The sequence below is a fragment of the Geotrypetes seraphini genome, chromosome 9 (assembly GCF_902459505.1).
Source record: "Geotrypetes seraphini chromosome 9, aGeoSer1.1, whole genome shotgun sequence".
NCBI classification, from domain to species: domain Eukaryota; kingdom Metazoa; phylum Chordata; class Amphibia; order Gymnophiona; family Dermophiidae; genus Geotrypetes; species Geotrypetes seraphini.
Genome location: NC_047092.1, coordinates 171,370,023 through 171,390,947, shown reverse-complemented (window position 1 = coordinate 171,390,947; position 20,925 = coordinate 171,370,023). Strand labels below are relative to the sequence as shown.

At 47.6% G+C, this 20,925-nt stretch overlaps 1 protein-coding gene across 5 annotated transcripts in view; it reads left to right on the top strand.

Annotated features, from left to right (window-relative positions):
* PLD1 (phospholipase D1) overlaps nucleotides 1–20,925 on the top strand; it is a 241,689-nt gene that overhangs the window by 176,398 nt on the left and 44,366 nt on the right. For all 5 annotated transcript variants that reach the window (XM_033958771.1, XM_033958772.1, XM_033958770.1 and 2 more), the window contains 3 exons: nucleotides 12–125; nucleotides 17,367–17,477; nucleotides 18,311–18,399. In XM_033958771.1, coding sequence (XP_033814662.1) covers nucleotides 12–125; nucleotides 17,367–17,477; nucleotides 18,311–18,399 — 314 coding nt within the window. The remainder of the gene's footprint in view (nucleotides 1–11; nucleotides 126–17,366; nucleotides 17,478–18,310; nucleotides 18,400–20,925) is intronic.

Sequence of the window (20,925 nt, the reverse complement as noted above, 5' to 3'; positions counted from 1 at the left end):
TCCTCTTGAAGATTATGAAACCCAAGTACAGATCCCTTTCATATCCATTCCTATTGCCAAAGTCTCACAAATCAGCCAAGGAACAGAGGTATCAAGTGCCAGAATCCATAAGTGCTAAAGTACAGGTAAGTAATTATCTGCTGTGGAAGATTTTACCTAGCGTGCAAGAAAAGTGGATTTGTACCAGATTTCTCCAAGATTGAAGTGTACTAGATGTTAGTATTGCTTTAAATATTCTCACCTAGCAGTTTCTTCCTGATGTTTTGGCCAATCAAAATCAGTCTCTACTAGACTCCAGTAGAATAAACACTTTCAGGGCGATTCTGTTACTGGGTGCTTGGAGGTTTTTGTGAGTGCAGAGAAACGTTGATACTTCTGGGTGGAATTGCACTACACACTAGTGCCCTAAAGGGGAAGTTATCAAGCTGTTTTAGGGCTTTAAGTTGCAATATTTATCTTGATATTTTAAGTCACTGCGGGTTACATAGTAGATACAAAATATGCAGTTCATTGCTTTCTACATTCCATAATGCGACTTGGCGTTGAACACTGTGTGCACACTAGAAGTCACAATATGACCCTAAAATCACAGTAAAATAACCGAGCCGCAGCCTGATAATTCCAACCATGATCTATGAGCATCAGAGCACTAGAATCCTCTAGCGGGGTTAAATAAGTTACAGCTTAGGGCTTCACAAAAGTTCACAATTTGGGGGGGGAGCTCTGAAAATTTTATGCATCTTGTTATCAAACTTATTTAAATGTTTGAAAGGTGGAATTACTTTCATCTGTACTTCTAAAATGGCTTTATACATTTGTTTTTTTTTTATTTTTTTTTTATTTACAGTGTTCCCCCGGTCATTCGTGGTATTCTCCGACTGGGACTTCCTGTGCTAAAGTCGGGCTTCACCAATCAGGAGCTGCATGTCAAAACAGCTCCTCATTGGTGAAGCCTGACTTTAGTGCAGGAAGAGGCGGTCGGAGCGGACCGTGAGTGATTTCCTTCACTCGCCGGTGCTCCAGCTGCACTCCCCTGCCTCCCCAGGTGAAAAACCGTATTCGCAGTTTTTCAATATTCGCGGGGGTTCCTGGAACGAAACCCCTACAAATATCGGGGGAGTATTGTATTTAATTTTGAATTTAGGTAATATTTTAAGTATAAATTTTCTGTTATCGATTTTCAGATTTAGCAAAACAAGCTCACTATTATATTTTAAAAACTGTGCTCCAAATTTACTAATTTTCCCCCCTTTTTACAAAACCGTGCAAAAGGTTTTTTTGTGGCAGCCATCACGTTGAATACTTTGCGTTGCTCTGACAGTCATGGAGTTCCTATGAGCGTCGGAGCAGCGCAGAACATTCAAAGCACCAGCCGGCATTATAAACCTCTTACACAGTTTTGTAACAATGTGCGTGTGTGTGTGGGGGGGTCATTAGCATTTTATATATTATTAACAAGGGGCCTGCAAGCTTTATTTAGCTTAGGTCCTCACCAAATCTAGCATTGATCCCCCCCCCAATCCAGCCCCCTCCCTGATTTAAGAGTCAGTTCTATTTTTATGGAGTGTCACTTATGGGATTAAGTGCTGAATATTGCACTACCACACAAGAGAGAGCTGGCTGCATAAACTCAGATATTCAATGCCAGTGCCTAGGCATGGCCCAACTTTGAATATTTGTGAATAACGCCATTGGTGGGTTAAAGAAAAGTACTCACCACTACCAGCTGGTTATGGACCCTTTAGCTTATGTATAAGAACCAGGCATGAAACAAGAGACCACAAACGGCAGACTTTTTCACTGCTAAAAAGACGCATTTGAGAGGGGGAGGGGGGCAGAGGGAGGGGAGAAACACTGCCCAGAGTTGCAAATAGAGGTCTAGCATGTTCCTGTCTAGCATGATAGAAACCTTCAAAATCCTGAAGGGCATAGAAAGGGTAGACAGGGACAGATTCTTCACAATGTGGGGAACCACAAGTACAAGGGGGCCCTCGGAGAATTAAAAGGGGGCAGGTTTAGAACAAACGCTAGGAAGTTCTTTTTTACCCAGAGGGTGGTGGACATATGGAGCGTGCTTCCGGAGGCCGTGATAGGCCAAAGCACGTTACAGGGCTTCAAAGAAGGTTTGGATAGGTTCCTAGAGGATAAGGGGATTGAGAGGTACAGATAGGAGTTGAGCTAGGTTATAGGAATAGTCAGGGACCACTACACAGGTGATAGGCTTGAGGGGCCGCCGCGGGAGTGGACCGCTGGGCGGGATGGACCTCTGGTCTGACCCAGCGGAGGCAAATTCTTATGTTCTTATGGAGCAGAATAGAAGGGCTACTTTTCTCTTTATCTGCTATTATTTACCAAGTTCTTTTAACATTTTTATAAGCGATATCGCTCGGAGGGCTAGCAAGTACGATTTGCCTCTTTGTGGATGATACCAAAATCTGCAATAGAGTAGATGCCCCTGTATAAGACTCTGGTGAGATCTCATTTAGAATATTGTGTACACCTTCAAAAAGATATAAAAAGGATGGAGTCGGTCCAGCGGAAGGCTACTAAAATGGCGCATTGTCTTCATGATAAGGCGAATGGGGACAGATTTTAAAGATCTCAATTTGTGTACTTTTGAGGAAAGGCGGGAGAGGGAAGATATGATATAGACCTGTGGTTCCCAAGCCTGTCCTGAAGGACCACCAGCCAGTCGGGTTTTCAGGATATCCCTAATGAATATGCATGAAAGATTTGCATGTAATGAAGATGATTGGAATGCAGATCTGCCCCATGCATATTCATTAGGACTATCCCGAAAACCTGACTGGCTAGCAGTCCTCCAGGACAGGGTTGGGACGTTTAAATCCAAAATATAGACGTTTAAATCCAAAATATAGACGTTTAAATCCAAAATTTCCAAAAAATGTCACTCACCAGCAGTGGGTTACCACAATAAGATCTAACATCCTATATAATAAAAGACTAAGCGCACATGCGCACTTAGGATTTCGTGTTGCCTGCCGCTGTGGTGTGTGTTCCGTGGCAGCCAAGCCAGCGGCAGGGAACATTCTGGTTACTGCGGATGGGCAGACTGGAGGGGCCATCTGGCCTTTATCTGCCATCGTGTTACAATCTTTCTATATTTATTCTTCAAAAAGAGAAATTCTTCTATTCAAAAAATATTTTTTATATATTTTTATGAATAAATAAATTAATAAATAGTGCCCAGTAATAGCCAATACGAACTCCAAAGCATAAGGTCATGGGACTCTGCCAGTTCGGGCTTGTAATACATCATAGCACTCCTCCCTTCCTACCACTAAACAGCTAAAGTTCAAAAGACTAAAGCTCTAAATAAATATCAGACAAGGAGGGGTACTTATCTCTGCTGGAGTTGTCATAAAGTTCCTACAATGTTTCTATAACCATAAAGTTCTATGACATCACAATGCAGGTGTAAAGAGCCTTAGCCTATAGGAAGAGGAGATGCAAATGTTAAGAGCCTTAGCCAATAGGGAGAGGAGGAGATGGATGCTGTGGATGGGCCATTTGGCCTTTATCTGCCATCATGTTACTATGTTTCTATAACCATAAAGTTCTATGACATCACAATGCAGGTGTAAAGAGCCTTAGCCAATAGGGAGAGGAGGAGATGGTGGATGGTGTGGATGGGCAGACTGGATGGGCCATTTGGCCTTTATCTGCCATCGTGTTTCTATATCCATTTCTGTCCTAAATAACTTACCAGCTGCAGGAAGAAACAGAAGATAAGGGCCTTGTCCAAGATCACCATGAGTAATTAGGAGTAGAAATAGGATTTGAACTCTAGCCAGCCAGTCACCGCCTCTCCCTGATTTTCACTTTATCCCAGGACAAGCAGGCAGCATATTCTTAACGTATGGGTGACGTCACCGACGGAGCCCCGGTACGGACCTTTTTAACTAGAAAGTTCTAGTTGGCCGCACCGCGCATGCGCGAGTGCCTTCCCGCCCGACGGAGGAGTGCGTGGTCTCCAGTTTCTTCGTTTCCGCGGAGCGAAGAAGACGCATGTGGTATTCAACGGCTGTTGAACACTCCTTTTTTGCCTTCCCGCTCGCGTTATTTTGATTTTTTCTGCTTTTTTCCTTCGGGTTTTTCCTTTCTGTCTAATTTACAAAAAAAAAAAAAAAAAACAACTTTATTTTTTCCTTTATTTTTCAACAGGCCCCGGCGGGGCCTGTTGCCATCATACAAGCCTCCGACTTTGATTTCGCTGAGGCCGTATTCCCCTTCATGCCCCCTCAGCCGGGTTTTAAGAAGTGCCAGCGGTGTGCACGCCCGATTTCCCTTTCGGACCCACACAACTGGTGCCTACAGTGCTTGGGTCCGGAACATCGGGCTGACACCTGCACCCGCTGCGCGACTCTTCAAAAACGCACACTTAAAAATAGACAAATTCAGCAGAATCTCCTCTTCGGCACCGGTTCTGCTATGGATCCGACCCCGACGTCGACGGCACCGCCGAAATCGGCACCGTCAACATCGACACCACCTGATCCTTCTGCGGGGTCGATGGCGCCAGGTAAGCCAGCTAAGAAGCCTTCCACTTCCCTTGAGCGCCCTCCAGCCACGGCGGTGACACCGGTCCTTCCGACGTCCCGCAAGTCCCGTAAGCGCTCCGCTCCGATAACGGTGAGTGCCTCTTCATCGGCCTCCTCATCACCGGAGCGTAGAGCGGCACCTATGGTACCGAAGAAAAGTAAAACGGTACCGGTGCCCCCATTGGAGGACCGTATCTCGGCCATCCTCCAAACTAAATTACAGGAGCAACTCGAGCACCAGCTTCAGGAACTGCTCCCAACCCTGCTGGCACCGCTCCTTCCGGTACCGGTCCGGCCCGAGCCTCGCACCACTACGCCAGTGGCCACCCCCCTCGGTACCGATGAATACTTCGATGCCGGTCTTATCGGCACAGCCTACATTACAGACCTGCACGGCGGAGGACCCATCCCGAACCCAAGATCGACATCGATCGTCTCGGGACCGGGATCGACACCACTCCTCCCGGGACAGAGATCGGCACCGGTCTTCATCCCCCGGCACCGTATCCATGAGATCTGGCAAGTCCCTTTCTAAAACCCGCCATGCTGAGCCGGCCATCAGGGACCCTGACTTATGGGAGCAATCCCCCCTCGGTACCGAGGAGGATGCCTCTTCCACTGATGAGGAACCCTCCATGGCTGAATCCACCTCCAATCCCGAGCAGTCCTCATTTACAAAATTCCTTCGGGAGATGTCTGGGGCTCTTTCCATCCCACTCGAGTCCGACTCTAAGAAGTCCCAGGCCTTTTTAGAAGCCTTGGACTTCGACCAACCTCCCAAGGAATTTCTCAAACTCCCCGTCCATGATATTCTGCGGGAGACGTTTTATAAAAACTTGGAGAACCCCCTTACTGTTCCAGGTGCCCCTAAGAAACTGGACAGTTTATACAGGGTCATCCCTATCCCGGGATTTGATAAACCCCAGTTGCCACATGAGAGCCTCCTAGTAGAATCCACTCTCAAGAAATCTCATGGTTCCAGTGTCTATGCCTCCACCCCTCCTGGCAGAGAGGGTAAAACAATGGATAAATTTGGAAAGCGCCTATACCAGAATGCCATGCTGGCTAGCAGAGCCAACAATTATTCATTTCATTTTTCTTTTTATATGAAATATCTGGTACAACAACTTTCTGCTCTGCAAAAGTACATCCCTGAACGCAAGGTCCCTTTGTTTCAACAACAAATTTCCACCCTCCTTCAGCTCAGGAAGTTCATGGTACGCTCAATCTATGACTCCTTCGAGCTCTCCTCCCGTGCCTCTGCTCTGGCAATTGCTATGCGACGCCTTGCCTGGCTGAGAGTATCTGACCTGGATGTCAACCACCAAGACCGCCTTGCCAACGCGCCCTGTCTTGGTGATGAACTTTTTGGGGAGTCTCTAGATACCACCACACAAAAACTTTCGGCTCACGAGACCAGATGGGACACCCTCATTAAGCCTAAAAAGAAGACTCCGCCGACACGACCATACAGACCTCAGTCTTCTTACCAACGTCGCTTTTCTGCTAGGCCGCTGAATCCTCCTCAACAGCAATCTCGTCGGCCTCGCCAACAACAGCAACAACACTCTCAGGCTCGCTCGCAATCTCACCAGACAGCTAAGCCTCTCCCTCAAACTAAGCCTCCTCAGCCCTTTTGACTCTTTTCTCCAGGGCATAGCCAGTCTCCAACCCTCGCTGCCTCTGCCTCAACCTATCGGGGGCCGCCTCACCATCTTTCTACGACGCTGGGAGGCCATCACATCAGACCTGTGGGTTCTAAACATCATCCGTCACGGATACTCACTAAGATTTCAGACTCTTCCTCCAGACCATCCTCCCGTAGAGTCTGCTTCTCACTCCTCCCAAACTCCTCTCCTCCTCAGGGAGGTCCAATCCCTCCTCCTTCTCAATGCCATCGAAGAAGTTCCACCAGACCAAAGAGGTCAGGGATTTTACTCCCGCTACTTCTTGGTACCCAAGAAAACAGGAGATCTTCGTCCTATCCTCGACCTCAGGAACCTCAACAAGTGTTTGGTCAAGGAAAAGTTCAGAATGCTCTCACTTGCCACACTTTATCCTCTTCTGTCTCAACACGACTGGCTATGTTCCCTGGACCTCAAGGAGGCCTACACTCACATCCCAATCCATCAGGCTTCACGTCGCTACCTCCGATTCCAGATACTCAATCACCACTATCAGTACAAGGTGCTTCCCTTTGGTCTCGCATCTTCGCCCAGGGTGTTCACCAAGTGCCTGATTGTGGTAGCGGCCTGTCTCAGGTCCCACAACCTTCAAGTGTTCCCCTACTTGGACGATTGGTTGGTGAAAGCAACGACCGCTCCACTTGTGCTGCAATCCACTCACCACACCATCTCTTTCCTCCATCTCTTGGGGTTCGAGATCAATTATCCCAAGTCGCATCTGCTTCCCACGCAGCGCCTTCAGTTCATCGGAGCACTTCTCGATACCAACTCCATGAGAGCGTTCCTTCCTGCCGACCGGCACCGGACACTGCTTCACCTCTGTCGACAGGTGCTCATCCAACCATCCATCCCTGCTCGCCAAATGATGATTCTTCTGGGTCACATGGCCTCGACAGTCCATGTGGTTCCTCTGGCGCGACTCCATTTGAGGATACCGCAATGGACCCTCGCCAACCAATGGTCGCAGACCAGGGATCCTCTTTCTCATCCCATCTCTGTGACATCATCTCTTCAGCACTCTCTTCAATGGTGGTTGAACTCCTCAAATCTTTCCAGGGGCCTCCTTCTTCATCCGCCCCCCTCATTCCATGATCATCACCACAGATGCCTCCCCCTATGCATGGGGAGCTCACATAGGGGATCTACGCACCCAGGGACTCTGGACCCCTCAGGAGCGTCAATATCACATCAATTTCCTGGAACTCAGAGCCATGTTTTATGCTCTCAAGGCCTTCCAGCACCTTCTCTATCCTCAGGTTCTTCTCCTGTGCACGGACAACCAAGTCGCCATGTACTACATCAACAAGCAAGGCGGCACCGGATCTCATCTCCTTTGTCAGGAGGCCCTCCGAATTTGGACCTGGGCCACAGCCCACAATCTTTTTCTCAAAGCAGTCTATATCCAGGGCGAACAGAACTCCCTGGCCGACCAGCTCAGCCGCATCCTTCAACCTCACGAGTGGACCCTGGATCCTCCCACTCTCCACTCCATCTTTGCTCGATGGGGCACTCCACAGGTGGACCTCTTTGCAGCTCCTCACAACCATCAGCTGCCCCAGTTCTGCTCCAGACTCTACTCTCCTCATCGTCTGGCACCGGATGCATTCCTACTCGACTGGACGGATCGGTTCCTCTATGCCTTCCCTCCACTTCCTCTGATGTTGCGGACCCTGTTCAAGCTCCGCAAGGACAGGGCCACCATGATTCTCATCGCCCCTCGGTGGCCCAGACAACATTGGTTCTCCCTCCTGCTTCAGCTCAGTTCCAGGGATCCCATTCCTCTACCTGTGTTTCCTACTCTTCTTACACAGCAACATCAGTCTCTACTACATCCCAATCTGTCTTCGCTCCACCTGACAGCTTGGTTTCTCTCGGGCTGACCTCTCCAGAAAACCTGTCTCAGCCAGTCCGTCGCATTTTGGATGCCTCCAGGAAACCCTCCACACTCCAATGTTACCATCAGAAGTGGACCCGGTTCTCCGCTTGGTGTCTTCTTCATCATCACAATCCCACCTCTCTGGCGGTGGAAACTGTACTGGACTATTTGCTCTCTCTCTCCGACGCTGGCCTCAGTCGACCTCAATCAGAGTCCACCTCAGTGCCATCACTGCGTTTCATGAGCCTATCCTTGGAAAACCCCTCACGGCTCATCCTCTGGTTTCCCGGTTCATGAGAGGCCTCTTCAATATCAAACCACCTCTTCAGCCTCCCCCAGTCGTCTGGGACCTCAATGTGGTTTTGTCAGCCCTCATGAAACCTCCTTTTGAGCCTCTGGCTACTACCTCGCTCAAACTTCTCACATGGAAGGTGCTTTTCCTCATTGCCATCACCTCTGCCAGGAGGGTTAGTGAGCTACATGCACTGGTCGCCGATCCACCGTTCACTGTTTTTTCACCATGACAAGGTGGTTCTGCGTACCCATCCTAAATTCCTTCCTAAGGTGGTTTCAGCCTTTCACCTCAACCAGTCCATCGTGCTGCCTGTTTTCTTCCCTAAACCCCATTCTCATCCTGGGGAACAGGCTCTTCACACGCTGGATTGTAAGCGTGCCCTGGCGTACTACCTTGACCGTACCAGGGCTCACCGCTCCTCTCCTCAACTTTTTCTGACCTTCGATCCTAATCGTCTGGGTCACCCTGTATCTAAACGAACGCTGTCCAATTGGCTTGCTGCCTGTATTACGTTCTGTTATGCTCGGGCCGGCCTGTCACTGGAAGGACCTGTCACGGCCCACAGGGTCAGAGCTATGGCTGCTTCTGTGGCTTTCCTCCGTTCCACTCCTATTGAGGAAATCTGCAAGGCGGCCACTTGGTCTTCAGTTCACACATTCACTACTCACTACTGTCTGGATGCCTTCTCCAGACGGGATGGACACTTTGGTCAATCTGTGTTACAAAATTTATTTTCCTAATGGCCAACCATCCCTCCTCCCTCTCTGTTAGCTTAGAGGTCACCCATACGTTAAGAATATGCTGCCTGCTTGTCCTGGGATAAAGCACAGTTACTTACCGTAACAGGTGTTATCCAGGGACAGCAGGCAGATATTCTTACGACCCACCCACCTCCCCGGGTTGGCTTCTTAGCTGGCTTATCCTAACTGGAGACCACGCACTCCTCCGTCGGGCGGGAAGGCACTCGCGCATGCGCGGTGCGGCCAACTAGAACTTTCTAGTTAAAAAGGTCCGTACCGGGGCTCCGTCGGTGACGTCACCCATACGTTAAGAATATCTGCCTGCTGTCCCTGGATAACACCTGTTACGGTAAGTAACTGTGCTTTTTGGCACTACAAGGAGACTTGTTGGAATCTGGATGCCTGTTTTTCTGACTCAAATAATACTGCCGCTGGCCCCCCAGGGACATCACTCAGAAACTGTTTCTCTCGCCTGCTTTGATGAATATGGGAAAATGAGTAAATTTTCTCTCTTTCTGCCGTAGTGTTTCTGTCATGTTTGTTTCCAAATCATTACAGAAGTGCATCAGAGGCTGAACTGAAAAACCAGTGATAGCATAGTCAGTTCCCAGTATGCCACCAGCTGTCTGAATTTAAGACACTTCTCTTAACCATCCTGCGCTGAGGCTTACAATGTGAGATTTCTGAGCCAGTGATCTCATAACCATGTGACTTATGTTTTATAGTCCTGCATACAAAGATATGCTTTATGGTAAAAAAAAAAAAAATTTCATTCATAAATGATAAAGCTTTCATTGTCCGTGGTTCCACAGATAATCACCATCCATGGAGTGAAAGACGAAGTGGTTCGCATTGTTACCAGAACCAAAGTGATTGTGCATTAAAGCTGTTTGCATTTTGTTTTGTACAATATTTTCTGATTAGACACTCCTTTTTGCTTATCTCCTACCGTTACGACAGCCTTAGGGAGCTGTCATTGTGGATGATACATTTAAACTCTCTGCCAGTATTCAGCAGTAGCCAAATAAGCAAACGGAATGTTAGGAATTGTTACGAAACAATGAATATCATAATGCCTCCAGTGGCATAGCGAGGGATGTGTGGTGCCCCTCCCCCTTCCCCCATATCTCTTTAATATTCCCGGCACGAGCAGCAGCACGAACCTGCTGCCCGCATCGTGTCTGCTCTCCCTCTGATGCAACTTCCTAGGCGCAGGACCCAGAAGTGACATCAGAGAGAGCTGACGCCGATGCGGGCAGCAAGTTCGTGACGCTGCTTGCGCCGGGAAAAATAATGGGGGAAGGGGTGCACACGTGTTGCGGGGAGGGGCAGGGAGGAGGATGGGGGCCAGCGCCCCCACCAAGATGGCGCCCGGGATGGACCACCCCCTCTCCCCTCCCCCCTTACTACACCACTGAATGCCTCTGTGTTGCTCCATGGTGCGACCACACCTCGAGTGCTGTGCGCAACGCAGGTTGCTGATCTCATCGGACGTAGAAAAGGTTCAAAGAAGGGCAACCAAAATGATTGAAGTTAAGCTCTGGAACTCGTTGCCAGAGAATGTGGCAATAGTGGTTTGCGTAGCTTGGTTTAAGAAATGTTTGGACAAGTTTCTGGAGTAAAAGTCCACAGTCTGCAATTGAGACAGACAAGGGGGAAGCCGCTGCTTGCCCTGGGATTGGTAGCGTGGAATCTTGCGATTGTTTGGGGTTCCGGAATCTTGCTACTCTTTGAGAGTCCAAAATGTTGCTACTATATAGGTTTCTGCCAGCTACACTTCTCCCTCCATATTCGTGGGTGCGGCATGTTCAACTTTGATTATTCATGGTTTTCATTTTGTTGACTTTGCCCCCCGAATGACATCATCCTAGAGCACCGAGAAAAAAGTTCAGCGCTTTTTGTTAGCGTGGTCGGGCAAACGGCAGCGTTTGCGGGGTGCAGAGAAAAAGGATTGGGGTGTGTTACAGTATTATGTTTAACACGATTAAGAATTATAGTACAGTACTGTATATGAACCATGCAATTCAGTAACTTGTTTGTTTTTTAAACAATTGTGAATACTAATGATAAGTTTTATTTACGATTAGAGAATGACACGGTGACAAAATTCATCACCGTTCCCATCCCCATGGATAACCGCGGGAAACCATCTAGATGTCTTTCTTTAAGGAAAGAGGGAAGAATCAGAGTATGAATGGCCACAACCACTGACCCGCAAGCTTTGCTTTGAAGAATGCTGGTGTCGAAGGACTGAGGTTGAGAATGACAGTCTCTGGTATCCATCTAATAGATGCTGGCACTGTCATAATGCCTCATTCCACCAGTGCCTAAGAACCAATCACATCTGTGATATCAAAATGGCTTCATTATCCTTGGCTCACATAAGAATCAGAGTATGAATGGCCACAACAACTGACCCGCAAGCTTTGCTTTGAAGAATGCTGGTGTAGAAGGATAGAGAATGAAATAGACACTAGAAAATGACTTGGATTTATTTCCCGCGGTTATCTGCGGGGACGGGAACAGTGATGAATTTTGTCACCGTGTTATTCTCTATTTGCGATTTCACGGTATTTGTGAGGGCTGTACCACAAACCCCATGAAGATGAAAGCAAAAAGTTATTTGGAATTTTTTTATCTTCGCGGGCTGTCTGACCCCCATGACTATAGAGAAGTGTAGTTGTGACCTGGATTGGCCACTGTTGGAAACAGGATACGAGTTTAAATGCTTGCATCTTGGAGCCAAGTTATTGAATTGCCCTCAAAGGGCATAAATGCAAACCCCACCCACCCTGCCTCTCTCTGCTCAGTGTAAAGGTTTGCGTGTACATGGCTGTATGCCCATCCTATATAATAAAAGGTTAGCAGCGCATGCGCTTTTAAAAAAGCGTGATTACTGTCGCCGTGGTGTGTGATCCGTGGCCGTGTTCCATTTTAGGACCTGGCCAATGATCACTCTGGCCACTCCCCTCCTCCCGCCCTCACCAACCCGAAGCAAGTTCTACACACCTCCCGCCCTCACCTCACCAACCCGAAGAAAGCTGGAACGTACCTCCCGCCCTCGCTCACCGCTGCTGCTGAAACTCCTCTTCGGGGCAGCCTGCGATCGTGGCCGGCTTTGTCGGGCCTCGCGGGCCGCTTTCCGGCCTTGGTGGCACGTTCCCTCTGATGCACGGGATCGCGTCGGGGGTGAGCGTGCTTCCGGGTTGGGGAGTGGCCTGCGTAGTTCGCTGGGGGCCGGCCACCACGATCACGGCATGCTTTGAAGAGGAACAGGCCAGAAGACGCCAGGATGGAGGGAGGGTAAGCAGGGGGATTAATTCAGGGGGCGAGAGGGAAAGGGGATTGCTTTGGGGGAAGGGGTGTGCTGAGGGGAGATAGAAGGGGCCATGGAGAGATAGGGAGAGGGAAAAGGGGCTGTTTTGGGGGGGGAGGTGTGCTGGGGACAGACAGTTTTGCTCTGGGGGGAAGACAAGGAGCCATGGAGAGACAGGGAGAGGGAAAGGGGGCTGCTTTGGGGGAGGGGTGTGCTGGGTGAGACAGAAGGGGCCATGGAGAGATAGGGAGAGGGAAAAGGGGCTGCTTTGGGGGGAGGGGTGTGCTTAGGGCAAACAGCTTTGCTCTGGGGGGAAGACAGAAGAGGGCCATGGAGAGACAGTTAGGGAGAGGGAAAGGGGGCTGCTTGGGGGGGAAGTGTGTGCTGGGGGCAGACAGCTTTGGTGGGGGGGGGGGGGAGATGGAAGGACACAGACAGCGGCCAAGGAGAGAGAGATAAAGAAACACAGACAGACAGACACATCTATTGTAGCACCCGTTAATGTAACGGGCTTAAAGACCTAGTAAGTATATAAATGAATATTTCCATACATAGCGGGAAATTCAGTAAATAGCACCCAAACAATTGTGGTTGCGCTGAATTGTCTTGCAATCAGTTGTCATTGCGCTCACTTGTCTTCACGTAATTGTCCGCGCGCAGTTGTCTTGTGCGCAATTGGCTTGCCACCATTCTGCAAAGAGCACTCTGCCCAGAACAACCATTCCGTAATACTAGCTTGGTGCGCATTTTGCGCCTAACTTTGAGTGTGAGCACGTACGCTGTTGGACCGCATAAATGATTGCTTACGATGTATTGTTTTTTATTATGAAATTGTATCCTCTTCGCTGAATTGTTCAGTTTTATTCCTTGTTGTGAACCGCCCAGAACTGTTGTTAGGGCGATATATAAGAAAATAAATTATTATTATTATTATATCCTGGAAATGCCCCTGACCCGCCCATGCCTTTCCCGTGGCCACACCCTTTTTGGATTTGCATGCCAAAGAATAAGCATAGGGCAAATCTACATGGAACTCCTAATGACTCAAAATAACCATAAAGTTACAAGATTGCTAAATTGTATCCACTTTCTATACAGGATGTAACAACTAAAATTAAGAGGAGGAAAAGACTTCAAGAGCTCAGAGAGAGAGGACTTTGGAACAAAAAATATGCCACTTTAATGAGCCATCATTAGTCACAAAAACCTCCTCTATGCTGTAAAACCTCCAATATATCTTTTTTTTTTTTCTTCTTTTCTTCTCTTTCACAAACGCATAGCGTGGGTTTAAGCGCCGGCAGTGGTGGTAACTGCTCCGACGCTCATAGAATTCCTGTGAGCGTCGGAGCAGTTAACTGCTGCTGCCGGCGCTAAAACCCACGCTATGCGTTCATAAAAGGCGGGGGTTGCTTTTTAATCTACTTTTTTTCTTTTTTTGCTTTATATTTTTAGATATATGTCCACTTTTACTCTGATATGCACACAATCACTGCATAAGTAGAAAAAAAAATTAGATTTCCACTTAGCTTAACTGGGCAGTCCCAATGGTGACGGAACAATAGCGCGTGAGACTTCGTCGCGCTGACAATTCGGCGCAGGATCCCAGCACGCCGCCTAAAAAGTTACTTTTAAAGAGCTACGACAGGGGTGGTGGGGGGATCCCCCCCCCCCCCACACACTTTACTTCATATTCTTTGCGCTGCCTTTGGGGGGATGTGGGGGGGGGGTGCAACCACATTATAGAGAAAACTTAACTTTTTCCTAAAAAATTGGGAAAAAATTAAGTTTACTCTATAATGGAGGGTTCCACTCCCCCCCCCCCAACGGCAGCGCGAAGAGTATGAAGTAAACTGGGGGGAGGGGGTTTCCCCACTCACACCCTGTGTCGGAGCTCTTTAAAAGTCACTTTTTAGGCAGCGTGCTGGGGTCTTGCGCCGATTTGTCTGCGCTGCAATGTTGATGCACAAATGACTGAACCGTCCCAATGATAGGTAGCGGCAAAACCCCCTTTGCAATCATCAGGAGTTTGCTATCCAAAGTTCAGACCTCCACCAGTCTTCCGGTTCTGATCGGAACCGCTCCCGACGACTGCCAATTAGCACTCATTAATGCCCAATTAACTCATTACTTTACGCCTGAATCTGCGATCCGTGCCCAAATTTCCTTGCCTTTAGACAGCCTATACTGGATCTGGGGGATAAACTATTGTGTTGCATGCAGAGTTGGCTTTTAAAATTGTCCTCCCTGTGAGAGGCTGACAAACTGGTTCAGCTGGAGAACACTGAAGGGCCCATGAGCGCTGTAGCTGGCCTTCCGTTACCTCCCCTGCCTCTGGCAACCAGCGTTAGTGCGAGTTAAAGTAATGTCAGGTCCTCCGAAGGTGAGCTGCTAGAACACAGTAACAAAAACAGCACTTAAAGGTGGGTGTAGCCCATCCAGTTTGCCTAGAAACATGTGCCTCTGTCTTTCACCACCAAGCATTTTGGTTTCTTATAGGAATGGGGGGGGGGGGACTTTTGGCATTCATAGATGACATTCAAAAGGGGGAGGGCACTGGAGAATAAAGTGTCTTGCCTAGTATCACAAGGAGCAACATTGGGATTTGATCTGACAACCTCTGGGTGCAGAGGCAGCAGCTCTACCAGTGAGCCACAACTTCAGTCTGTCCCAGTGTGGCAATTCTTATGTTCTTATGTGAGCTGACTATAGGATAATCAAGGCATTGTGACATCACTGATGAGGTTGGCTCTTAGGCATTGGTGGAATGAGGCATTGTGACATCACAATCTGAGTTCTGGAATGTTGCTATTCTGGGTTTCTGCTAGGTGCTTGTGACCTGGTTTCACCACTGTTGGAAACAGGATACTAGGCTTGATGAAAGGGTACGGGGACATATATACTGCTTTTTTGTAGCTTTGACATTTCAAAGCTTACATTGAAAGTGGTGGGCGCTGGAGGATTAAGTGACTTGTCCAGAGTCACAGCACTGGGATTTGATCTCACAACCTCTGGGTGCAGAGGCAGCAGCTCTACCAGTGAGCCACACCTTCAGTCTGTCCCAGTGTGGCAATTCTTATGTGAGCTGAGTATAGGATAATCAAGGCATTGTGACATCACTGATGAGGTTGGCTCTTAGGCATTGGCGGAATGAGGCATTATGACATCACAATCTCAGCTGTGGAATGTTGCTATTCTTTGGGGTTCTGCCAGGTACTTATGACCTGGGTTGGCCCCTGTTGGAAACAGGATACTGGGCTTGATGAAAGGGAACGGGGACATGCGTACTGCCTTTTTGTGGCTTTGGCATTCAAAGCGGTGGGCACTGGAGGATTAAGTGACTTGCCCAGGGTCACAAGGTGCAGCACTGGAATTTGATCTCGCAACCTCTGGTTGCAGAGGCAGCAGCTTGATGTGTGGCTTGATGAAAAAACTGGCTCTTGAGGGGGGCAGTGACCCCGATTGTGTCTATCAGTTCACACCCCTGTTGCCTAACATAGCAGGTGCTGCCTTGCTTTAAAAAATATGCAAAAATGTTCACAAATCGATGAAAAGAGATAAAATGCAGAATGCTTTTTGCCCTAGAGAAGGAAACCCATATTTATGTGATTCAAAGTACGTGCTGCTTTGTTTTTATCAGCACCAAACCTTACCAATGATGCATATTAAAGAATGACACGGTGACAAAATTCATCACCATTCCCGTCCCCGCGGATAACCATGGGAAATAATCCCATGTTATTTTCTAGTGTCTATTTCAACCTCAGTCCTTCTACACCAGCATTCTTCAAAGCAAAGCTTGCGGGTCAGTGGTTGTGGCCATTCATACTCTGATTCTTATGTGAACCAAGGATAATGAAGCCATTGTGACATCACTGATGTGATTGGCTCTTAGGCACTGGTAGAATGAGGCATTATGACATCACAGTTACTGCTCTGGATACCAGAGACTGTCATTCTGTAGTGTCTATCTCAACCTCAGTCCTTCTACACCAGCATTCTTCAAGCAAAGCTTGTGGGTAAGTGGTTGTGCCCAATTATACTCTGATTCTTCCCTCTCTCCTTAAAGAAGGACATGAAGATGGTTTCCCGCGGTTATCCACGGGGACGGGGACGGTGATGAATTTTGTCACCGTGTCATTCTCTAATGCATATTTTATCATCTCCACACATGCTTTGCGACTGTGTCTGTGTCCTGAACATGCTTGCACAAGGGTCACGTACAAAGAAGTGTGTAACCCGTGGGGTAATTTTATACAATTACCCACCAAAAAGTCTTTTCTGTTTTACATTTATTTATTTTTCTTTGCTGGTATGTTTCTGTTTTGGTTTTGTCAGCTTTCATTATAGCGTAGATCAGTGTGCCGCAAACTTTTTCAAGCCGTGGCACACTAAACATGGGGTCACAGCTGGAGGGCATCCGTAAATGTGTGGACGCCGCTGCGGTGACATCATGCGCATGGTGTGATGTCATCACGCCGACGTCTGCGCAGGCACAGATCCCCTCCATTCGTGGCCCTAAGCCTCCCATTATTGCCGATGGGGGGAGGGGGTGCTGGACACGATCGCTAGGAGAGACGCATCCTGTAAGCCAGGGGTAGGGAACTCCGGTCCTCGAGAGCCGTATTCCAGTCGGGTGTTCAGGATTTCCCCAATGAATATGCATTGAAAGCAGTGCATGCAAATAGATCTCATGCATATTCATTGGGGAAATCCTGAACACCCGACTGGAATACGGCTCTCGAGGACCGGAGTTCCTTACCCCTGCTGTAAGCAGTCTGCTGGAGCCTCTCTTCACTGGCATCTCGCGGCACACCTGTAATCTGCCAGCACAGTTTGCAATACACTGGTAAAGCTGATAAAAAAGGTTCCAAATTTTTTTTTTTCTTTTGCAGGTGTTACGTTCTGCTGCCGACTGGTCAGCTGGAATAAAGCACCATGAAGAATCGATTCACAGTGCGTATGTTCATGTGATAGAAAACAGCAAACACTATATTTATATAGAGGTAAGTTCTCCTTTCCTGCCCTATAAAGTTGCTTTGGGCTTATTTCTGTCTGTGTAGGGTTCTGTTTACCCTGTTCATTTCTTTGTACATGTGTTTCTATGATGCCTGCTCCCTCCTACTGCGAAGGCGCCCACTTCTCCCCTGAAAAAAAGGCAGAAGGGATGCCCACTCCCTCCTGCCATGAAGGAGCCCACTCCCTCTCTAGGTCCCCCTGCCTCTTACCTTTAAAGATGGGAGCAGGAGGTACCAAAAAAATTTCCTGCTCCTCCTCCCTTGACGCCAACACTGTGCCTCAGGCCTCTTCCATTTGTTTTGGCCAATCAGGTCTTCCTTAGGCTCCTTCCTAAGGAAGTCCATGATTGGTTCAGATGCCTCGGGCCCCTTCCAAGGGAGGGACCTGAAGTGTCTGAGCCAATCAGGGCCTTAGGCCTCTCCCCATGCATCACATGATGCACCGGGGAGGGGCCTAAGGCCCAGTGTCGTCAAGGAAGGAGCCTAAGGAAGTCTCTGATTGGCTCAGATGTTTGTAGCATTGTGGCTTTGTGAAAGGTAAGTGTTGGAAATGTAGGCCAGAGGTTTCAAGTTCTACATTTCTGGCATCTACCTTGTACGTGAATTGCAGCTATTAAGGGACGTTATGATGCTTAAACCCACTTTCGGTGTAAGCCACGTCTACAGTCACATTAGGCGTCGTAAAGCACCTCCGTAGCCACAATGCGGGTGTCTTTTTTTTTTTTTTTTAAGGCTCCAGTGATATCCACCGAGGTGTAATTCGCCCAAACCTATGTGATCTTTAACTTATGTTGTTTTTTTTTTTAAATTATCGTTCTTAGAACCAGTTTTTCATCAGCTGTGCCGACAACAAAGTTGTTTTCAACAAGATTGGAGACACCATCGCACAGAGGATCCTGAGAGCGCACAGGTGATTTATAAGTCTTGTTCTCCCGCCATCGCCATGACACTGGAGGCGACAGTCTGCATGAATTTCAAGTATCTATCAAACTATATTTGAACGAGAATGACAAGACACTGGAGTTTCATTCTTAGAGAATGTACTTTGGAGTGAGATTTACCTCATTTGGGGCTAGGGGTCACAGTGGCCATTTTGAGGCTAGATCCATGACAGGCAGGAGCAACTGGACTTTGTTGCTCCCCTAACTTTAGCCACTTCCTTAACTGGTTAGCTGTGTGACTATCTTCGCTAACTGGTTAAACACTGCCCATAGACTGCCCTGGCACTAACTGGTAGTGCTGCCTGATTCAGGGAAACATTTTTCAATTCGATTCGGCCTATTGAACCAATTTTTTTATTCGATTCTGATGTGCAACATTTCTTTTTCTCCCCCCATGCATCATCTCTCCCTGCCCACCAACATTTCTCCCTCTTTCTTATCCATGCATACCTCCCTCCCCTCCACCATATGTAGTATTTCCCCCTCACCTCTTTCTTCTTCTTCTCTCCCTTCCTCTCCTCCACACCAACAATTCTTCCTCTCTCCTCCCAATGTGCAGCATCTTTCCTCCCCTCCCATCCCCCTGTGCAGTAGTTTTCCATCCCTCCCTCCCATCCCCTTGTGTATCAGCACCCCACCAACTCTCCCACCGTGAGACCTGACATACCTCCTAAAGCAGCAGCAGTAGCCATAGACAGTCAGCAGCGGCATTGCTCTGAGCAGGTTACTCGTGGCCTGCCCTGCCATGGTTTCCCTCTGCTGTGTTTTCAGTGACATCATCAGTGACATGGCCGAGGGAAGGCCCCGGTGGGGCAGGCCGCAGAGCTGCCTGTTCAAAGCAATGCTGTTGCTGACTGTCCACCACCACTGCTGCTTTAGGAGACCCCGGAAGTATGTCAGGAGAAATCCGGGCATCTGGTAACCCTTCCCCTACAGCCCCTTCCGAATATGCCCAAACTGAAAACATATCCTTCATAGGCAGGTAAATGTAGCAACTCCTGTCGGCGGGACTGCTTTTTTCAGCTAAAACCCCCCCTCCCCCCCATTTATTCCTGCTTTTCTGATAGAGTTTTGGACTGCAGTTCCAGCACACAGGTGACAAGTTCTCCAAAAGCATTCTCTGTGTCTCCTTTTACAGTGTAGTCCGGGCTGTTTCTTCTTTATCAAAGCTCATGTGCCATCTAGTGGCAGGTGTCTATCATGACGTTCCAGATAATGTTATAGTGCAGCGTCTCTCAAACTTTTTTAGCTCTGGCACACTAAATGGAGCAAATGTTTTTCTTGTGGCACATTATAATTGAAATGATAAAATTGTAAACCCCTTTCCCCCAAAAAAATTAGAGTTATTTAAAGTTCTTTAAGCTATACTTATGAAGGGAATTTTTAAAAAATAAAGTACAATTCTGAAATCTCTCATGGCATCTCTTCGGGTCACACCATATAAACAGGGTTAGGGTTAATTCTAGCAAATAGGTGCTGACATTTATGTGATAATTACATGCATAATATACATGCATATATGTGTGCACAAACCTGTGTAAATGGTGCGCTTAGCCACTCTAATTATTATTAGAAATTTGTAGTCTGTGACCTTTCCAACGCCATTTTGTATTCTTCTGACTCAAAATAGAAAGAAAGCTTTTTAAAATTGTATTTCTAATGTTTTCTATGCACAATTTTAAATAGCAGACATGAAAACAAACAAACAAAAAAATTAAATTAAAGTTTGCACGCCGTTCCCTGTATTTATAAACAATCCTTCCATGGAATTTTAGCTTAACAAGTGGGTTTTTGGGTCAAGAGTTTCAGCATGTTCATATTAGATTCCAGTTCTTATCAAGTTTTGGGGAAAATGCGGAAGACTTATTGATTTGATAAGTTTTCTAAATGAGTTTATAATTCACTGTGCATGTATGTACGGTTCTTCTTAATTTCCTTTGTACACCGCTTAGAACTGAGAGGTATTGCAGAATATAAATGGATTTTAATGTTATGTTATGTTTTTTGTGTAAACAGTATTAATCGCCTTTTTCATGAAGAGATTCGCCCAAAGCAGTTTACAATACACTGAATAGTAATCAGGCACTTCCTATCTGTACCGGCAGGCTCACAATTTTACTGTGGCACCCTGGGGCAATGGAAGGATCAAATGACATGCCCAGAGTCAGAAGGAGCAGGCTGGGATCAAGCTTAAAACCTCAGGGTGCAGAGGCAGCAGTTTCTAACCACTAGGCCATACCTCCACTTGTTTGGGGCTAACCAGTCATACTCCGTGGCACTTAACAGTATCACTGCTGAAAATGCCAAGTCAGTGCTCAACTTGAAACCAACTATTTAAACATAGAAGTAGACGGCAGATAAGGGCCATGGCCCATCAAGTCTGCCCACTCTAATGACCCTCCCTATTTATCTTTGCGGATAGATCCCACATGTCTATCCCATCTGGCCTTAAAATCTGGCACACTGCTGGCCTCAATAACCTGGAGTGGAAGACT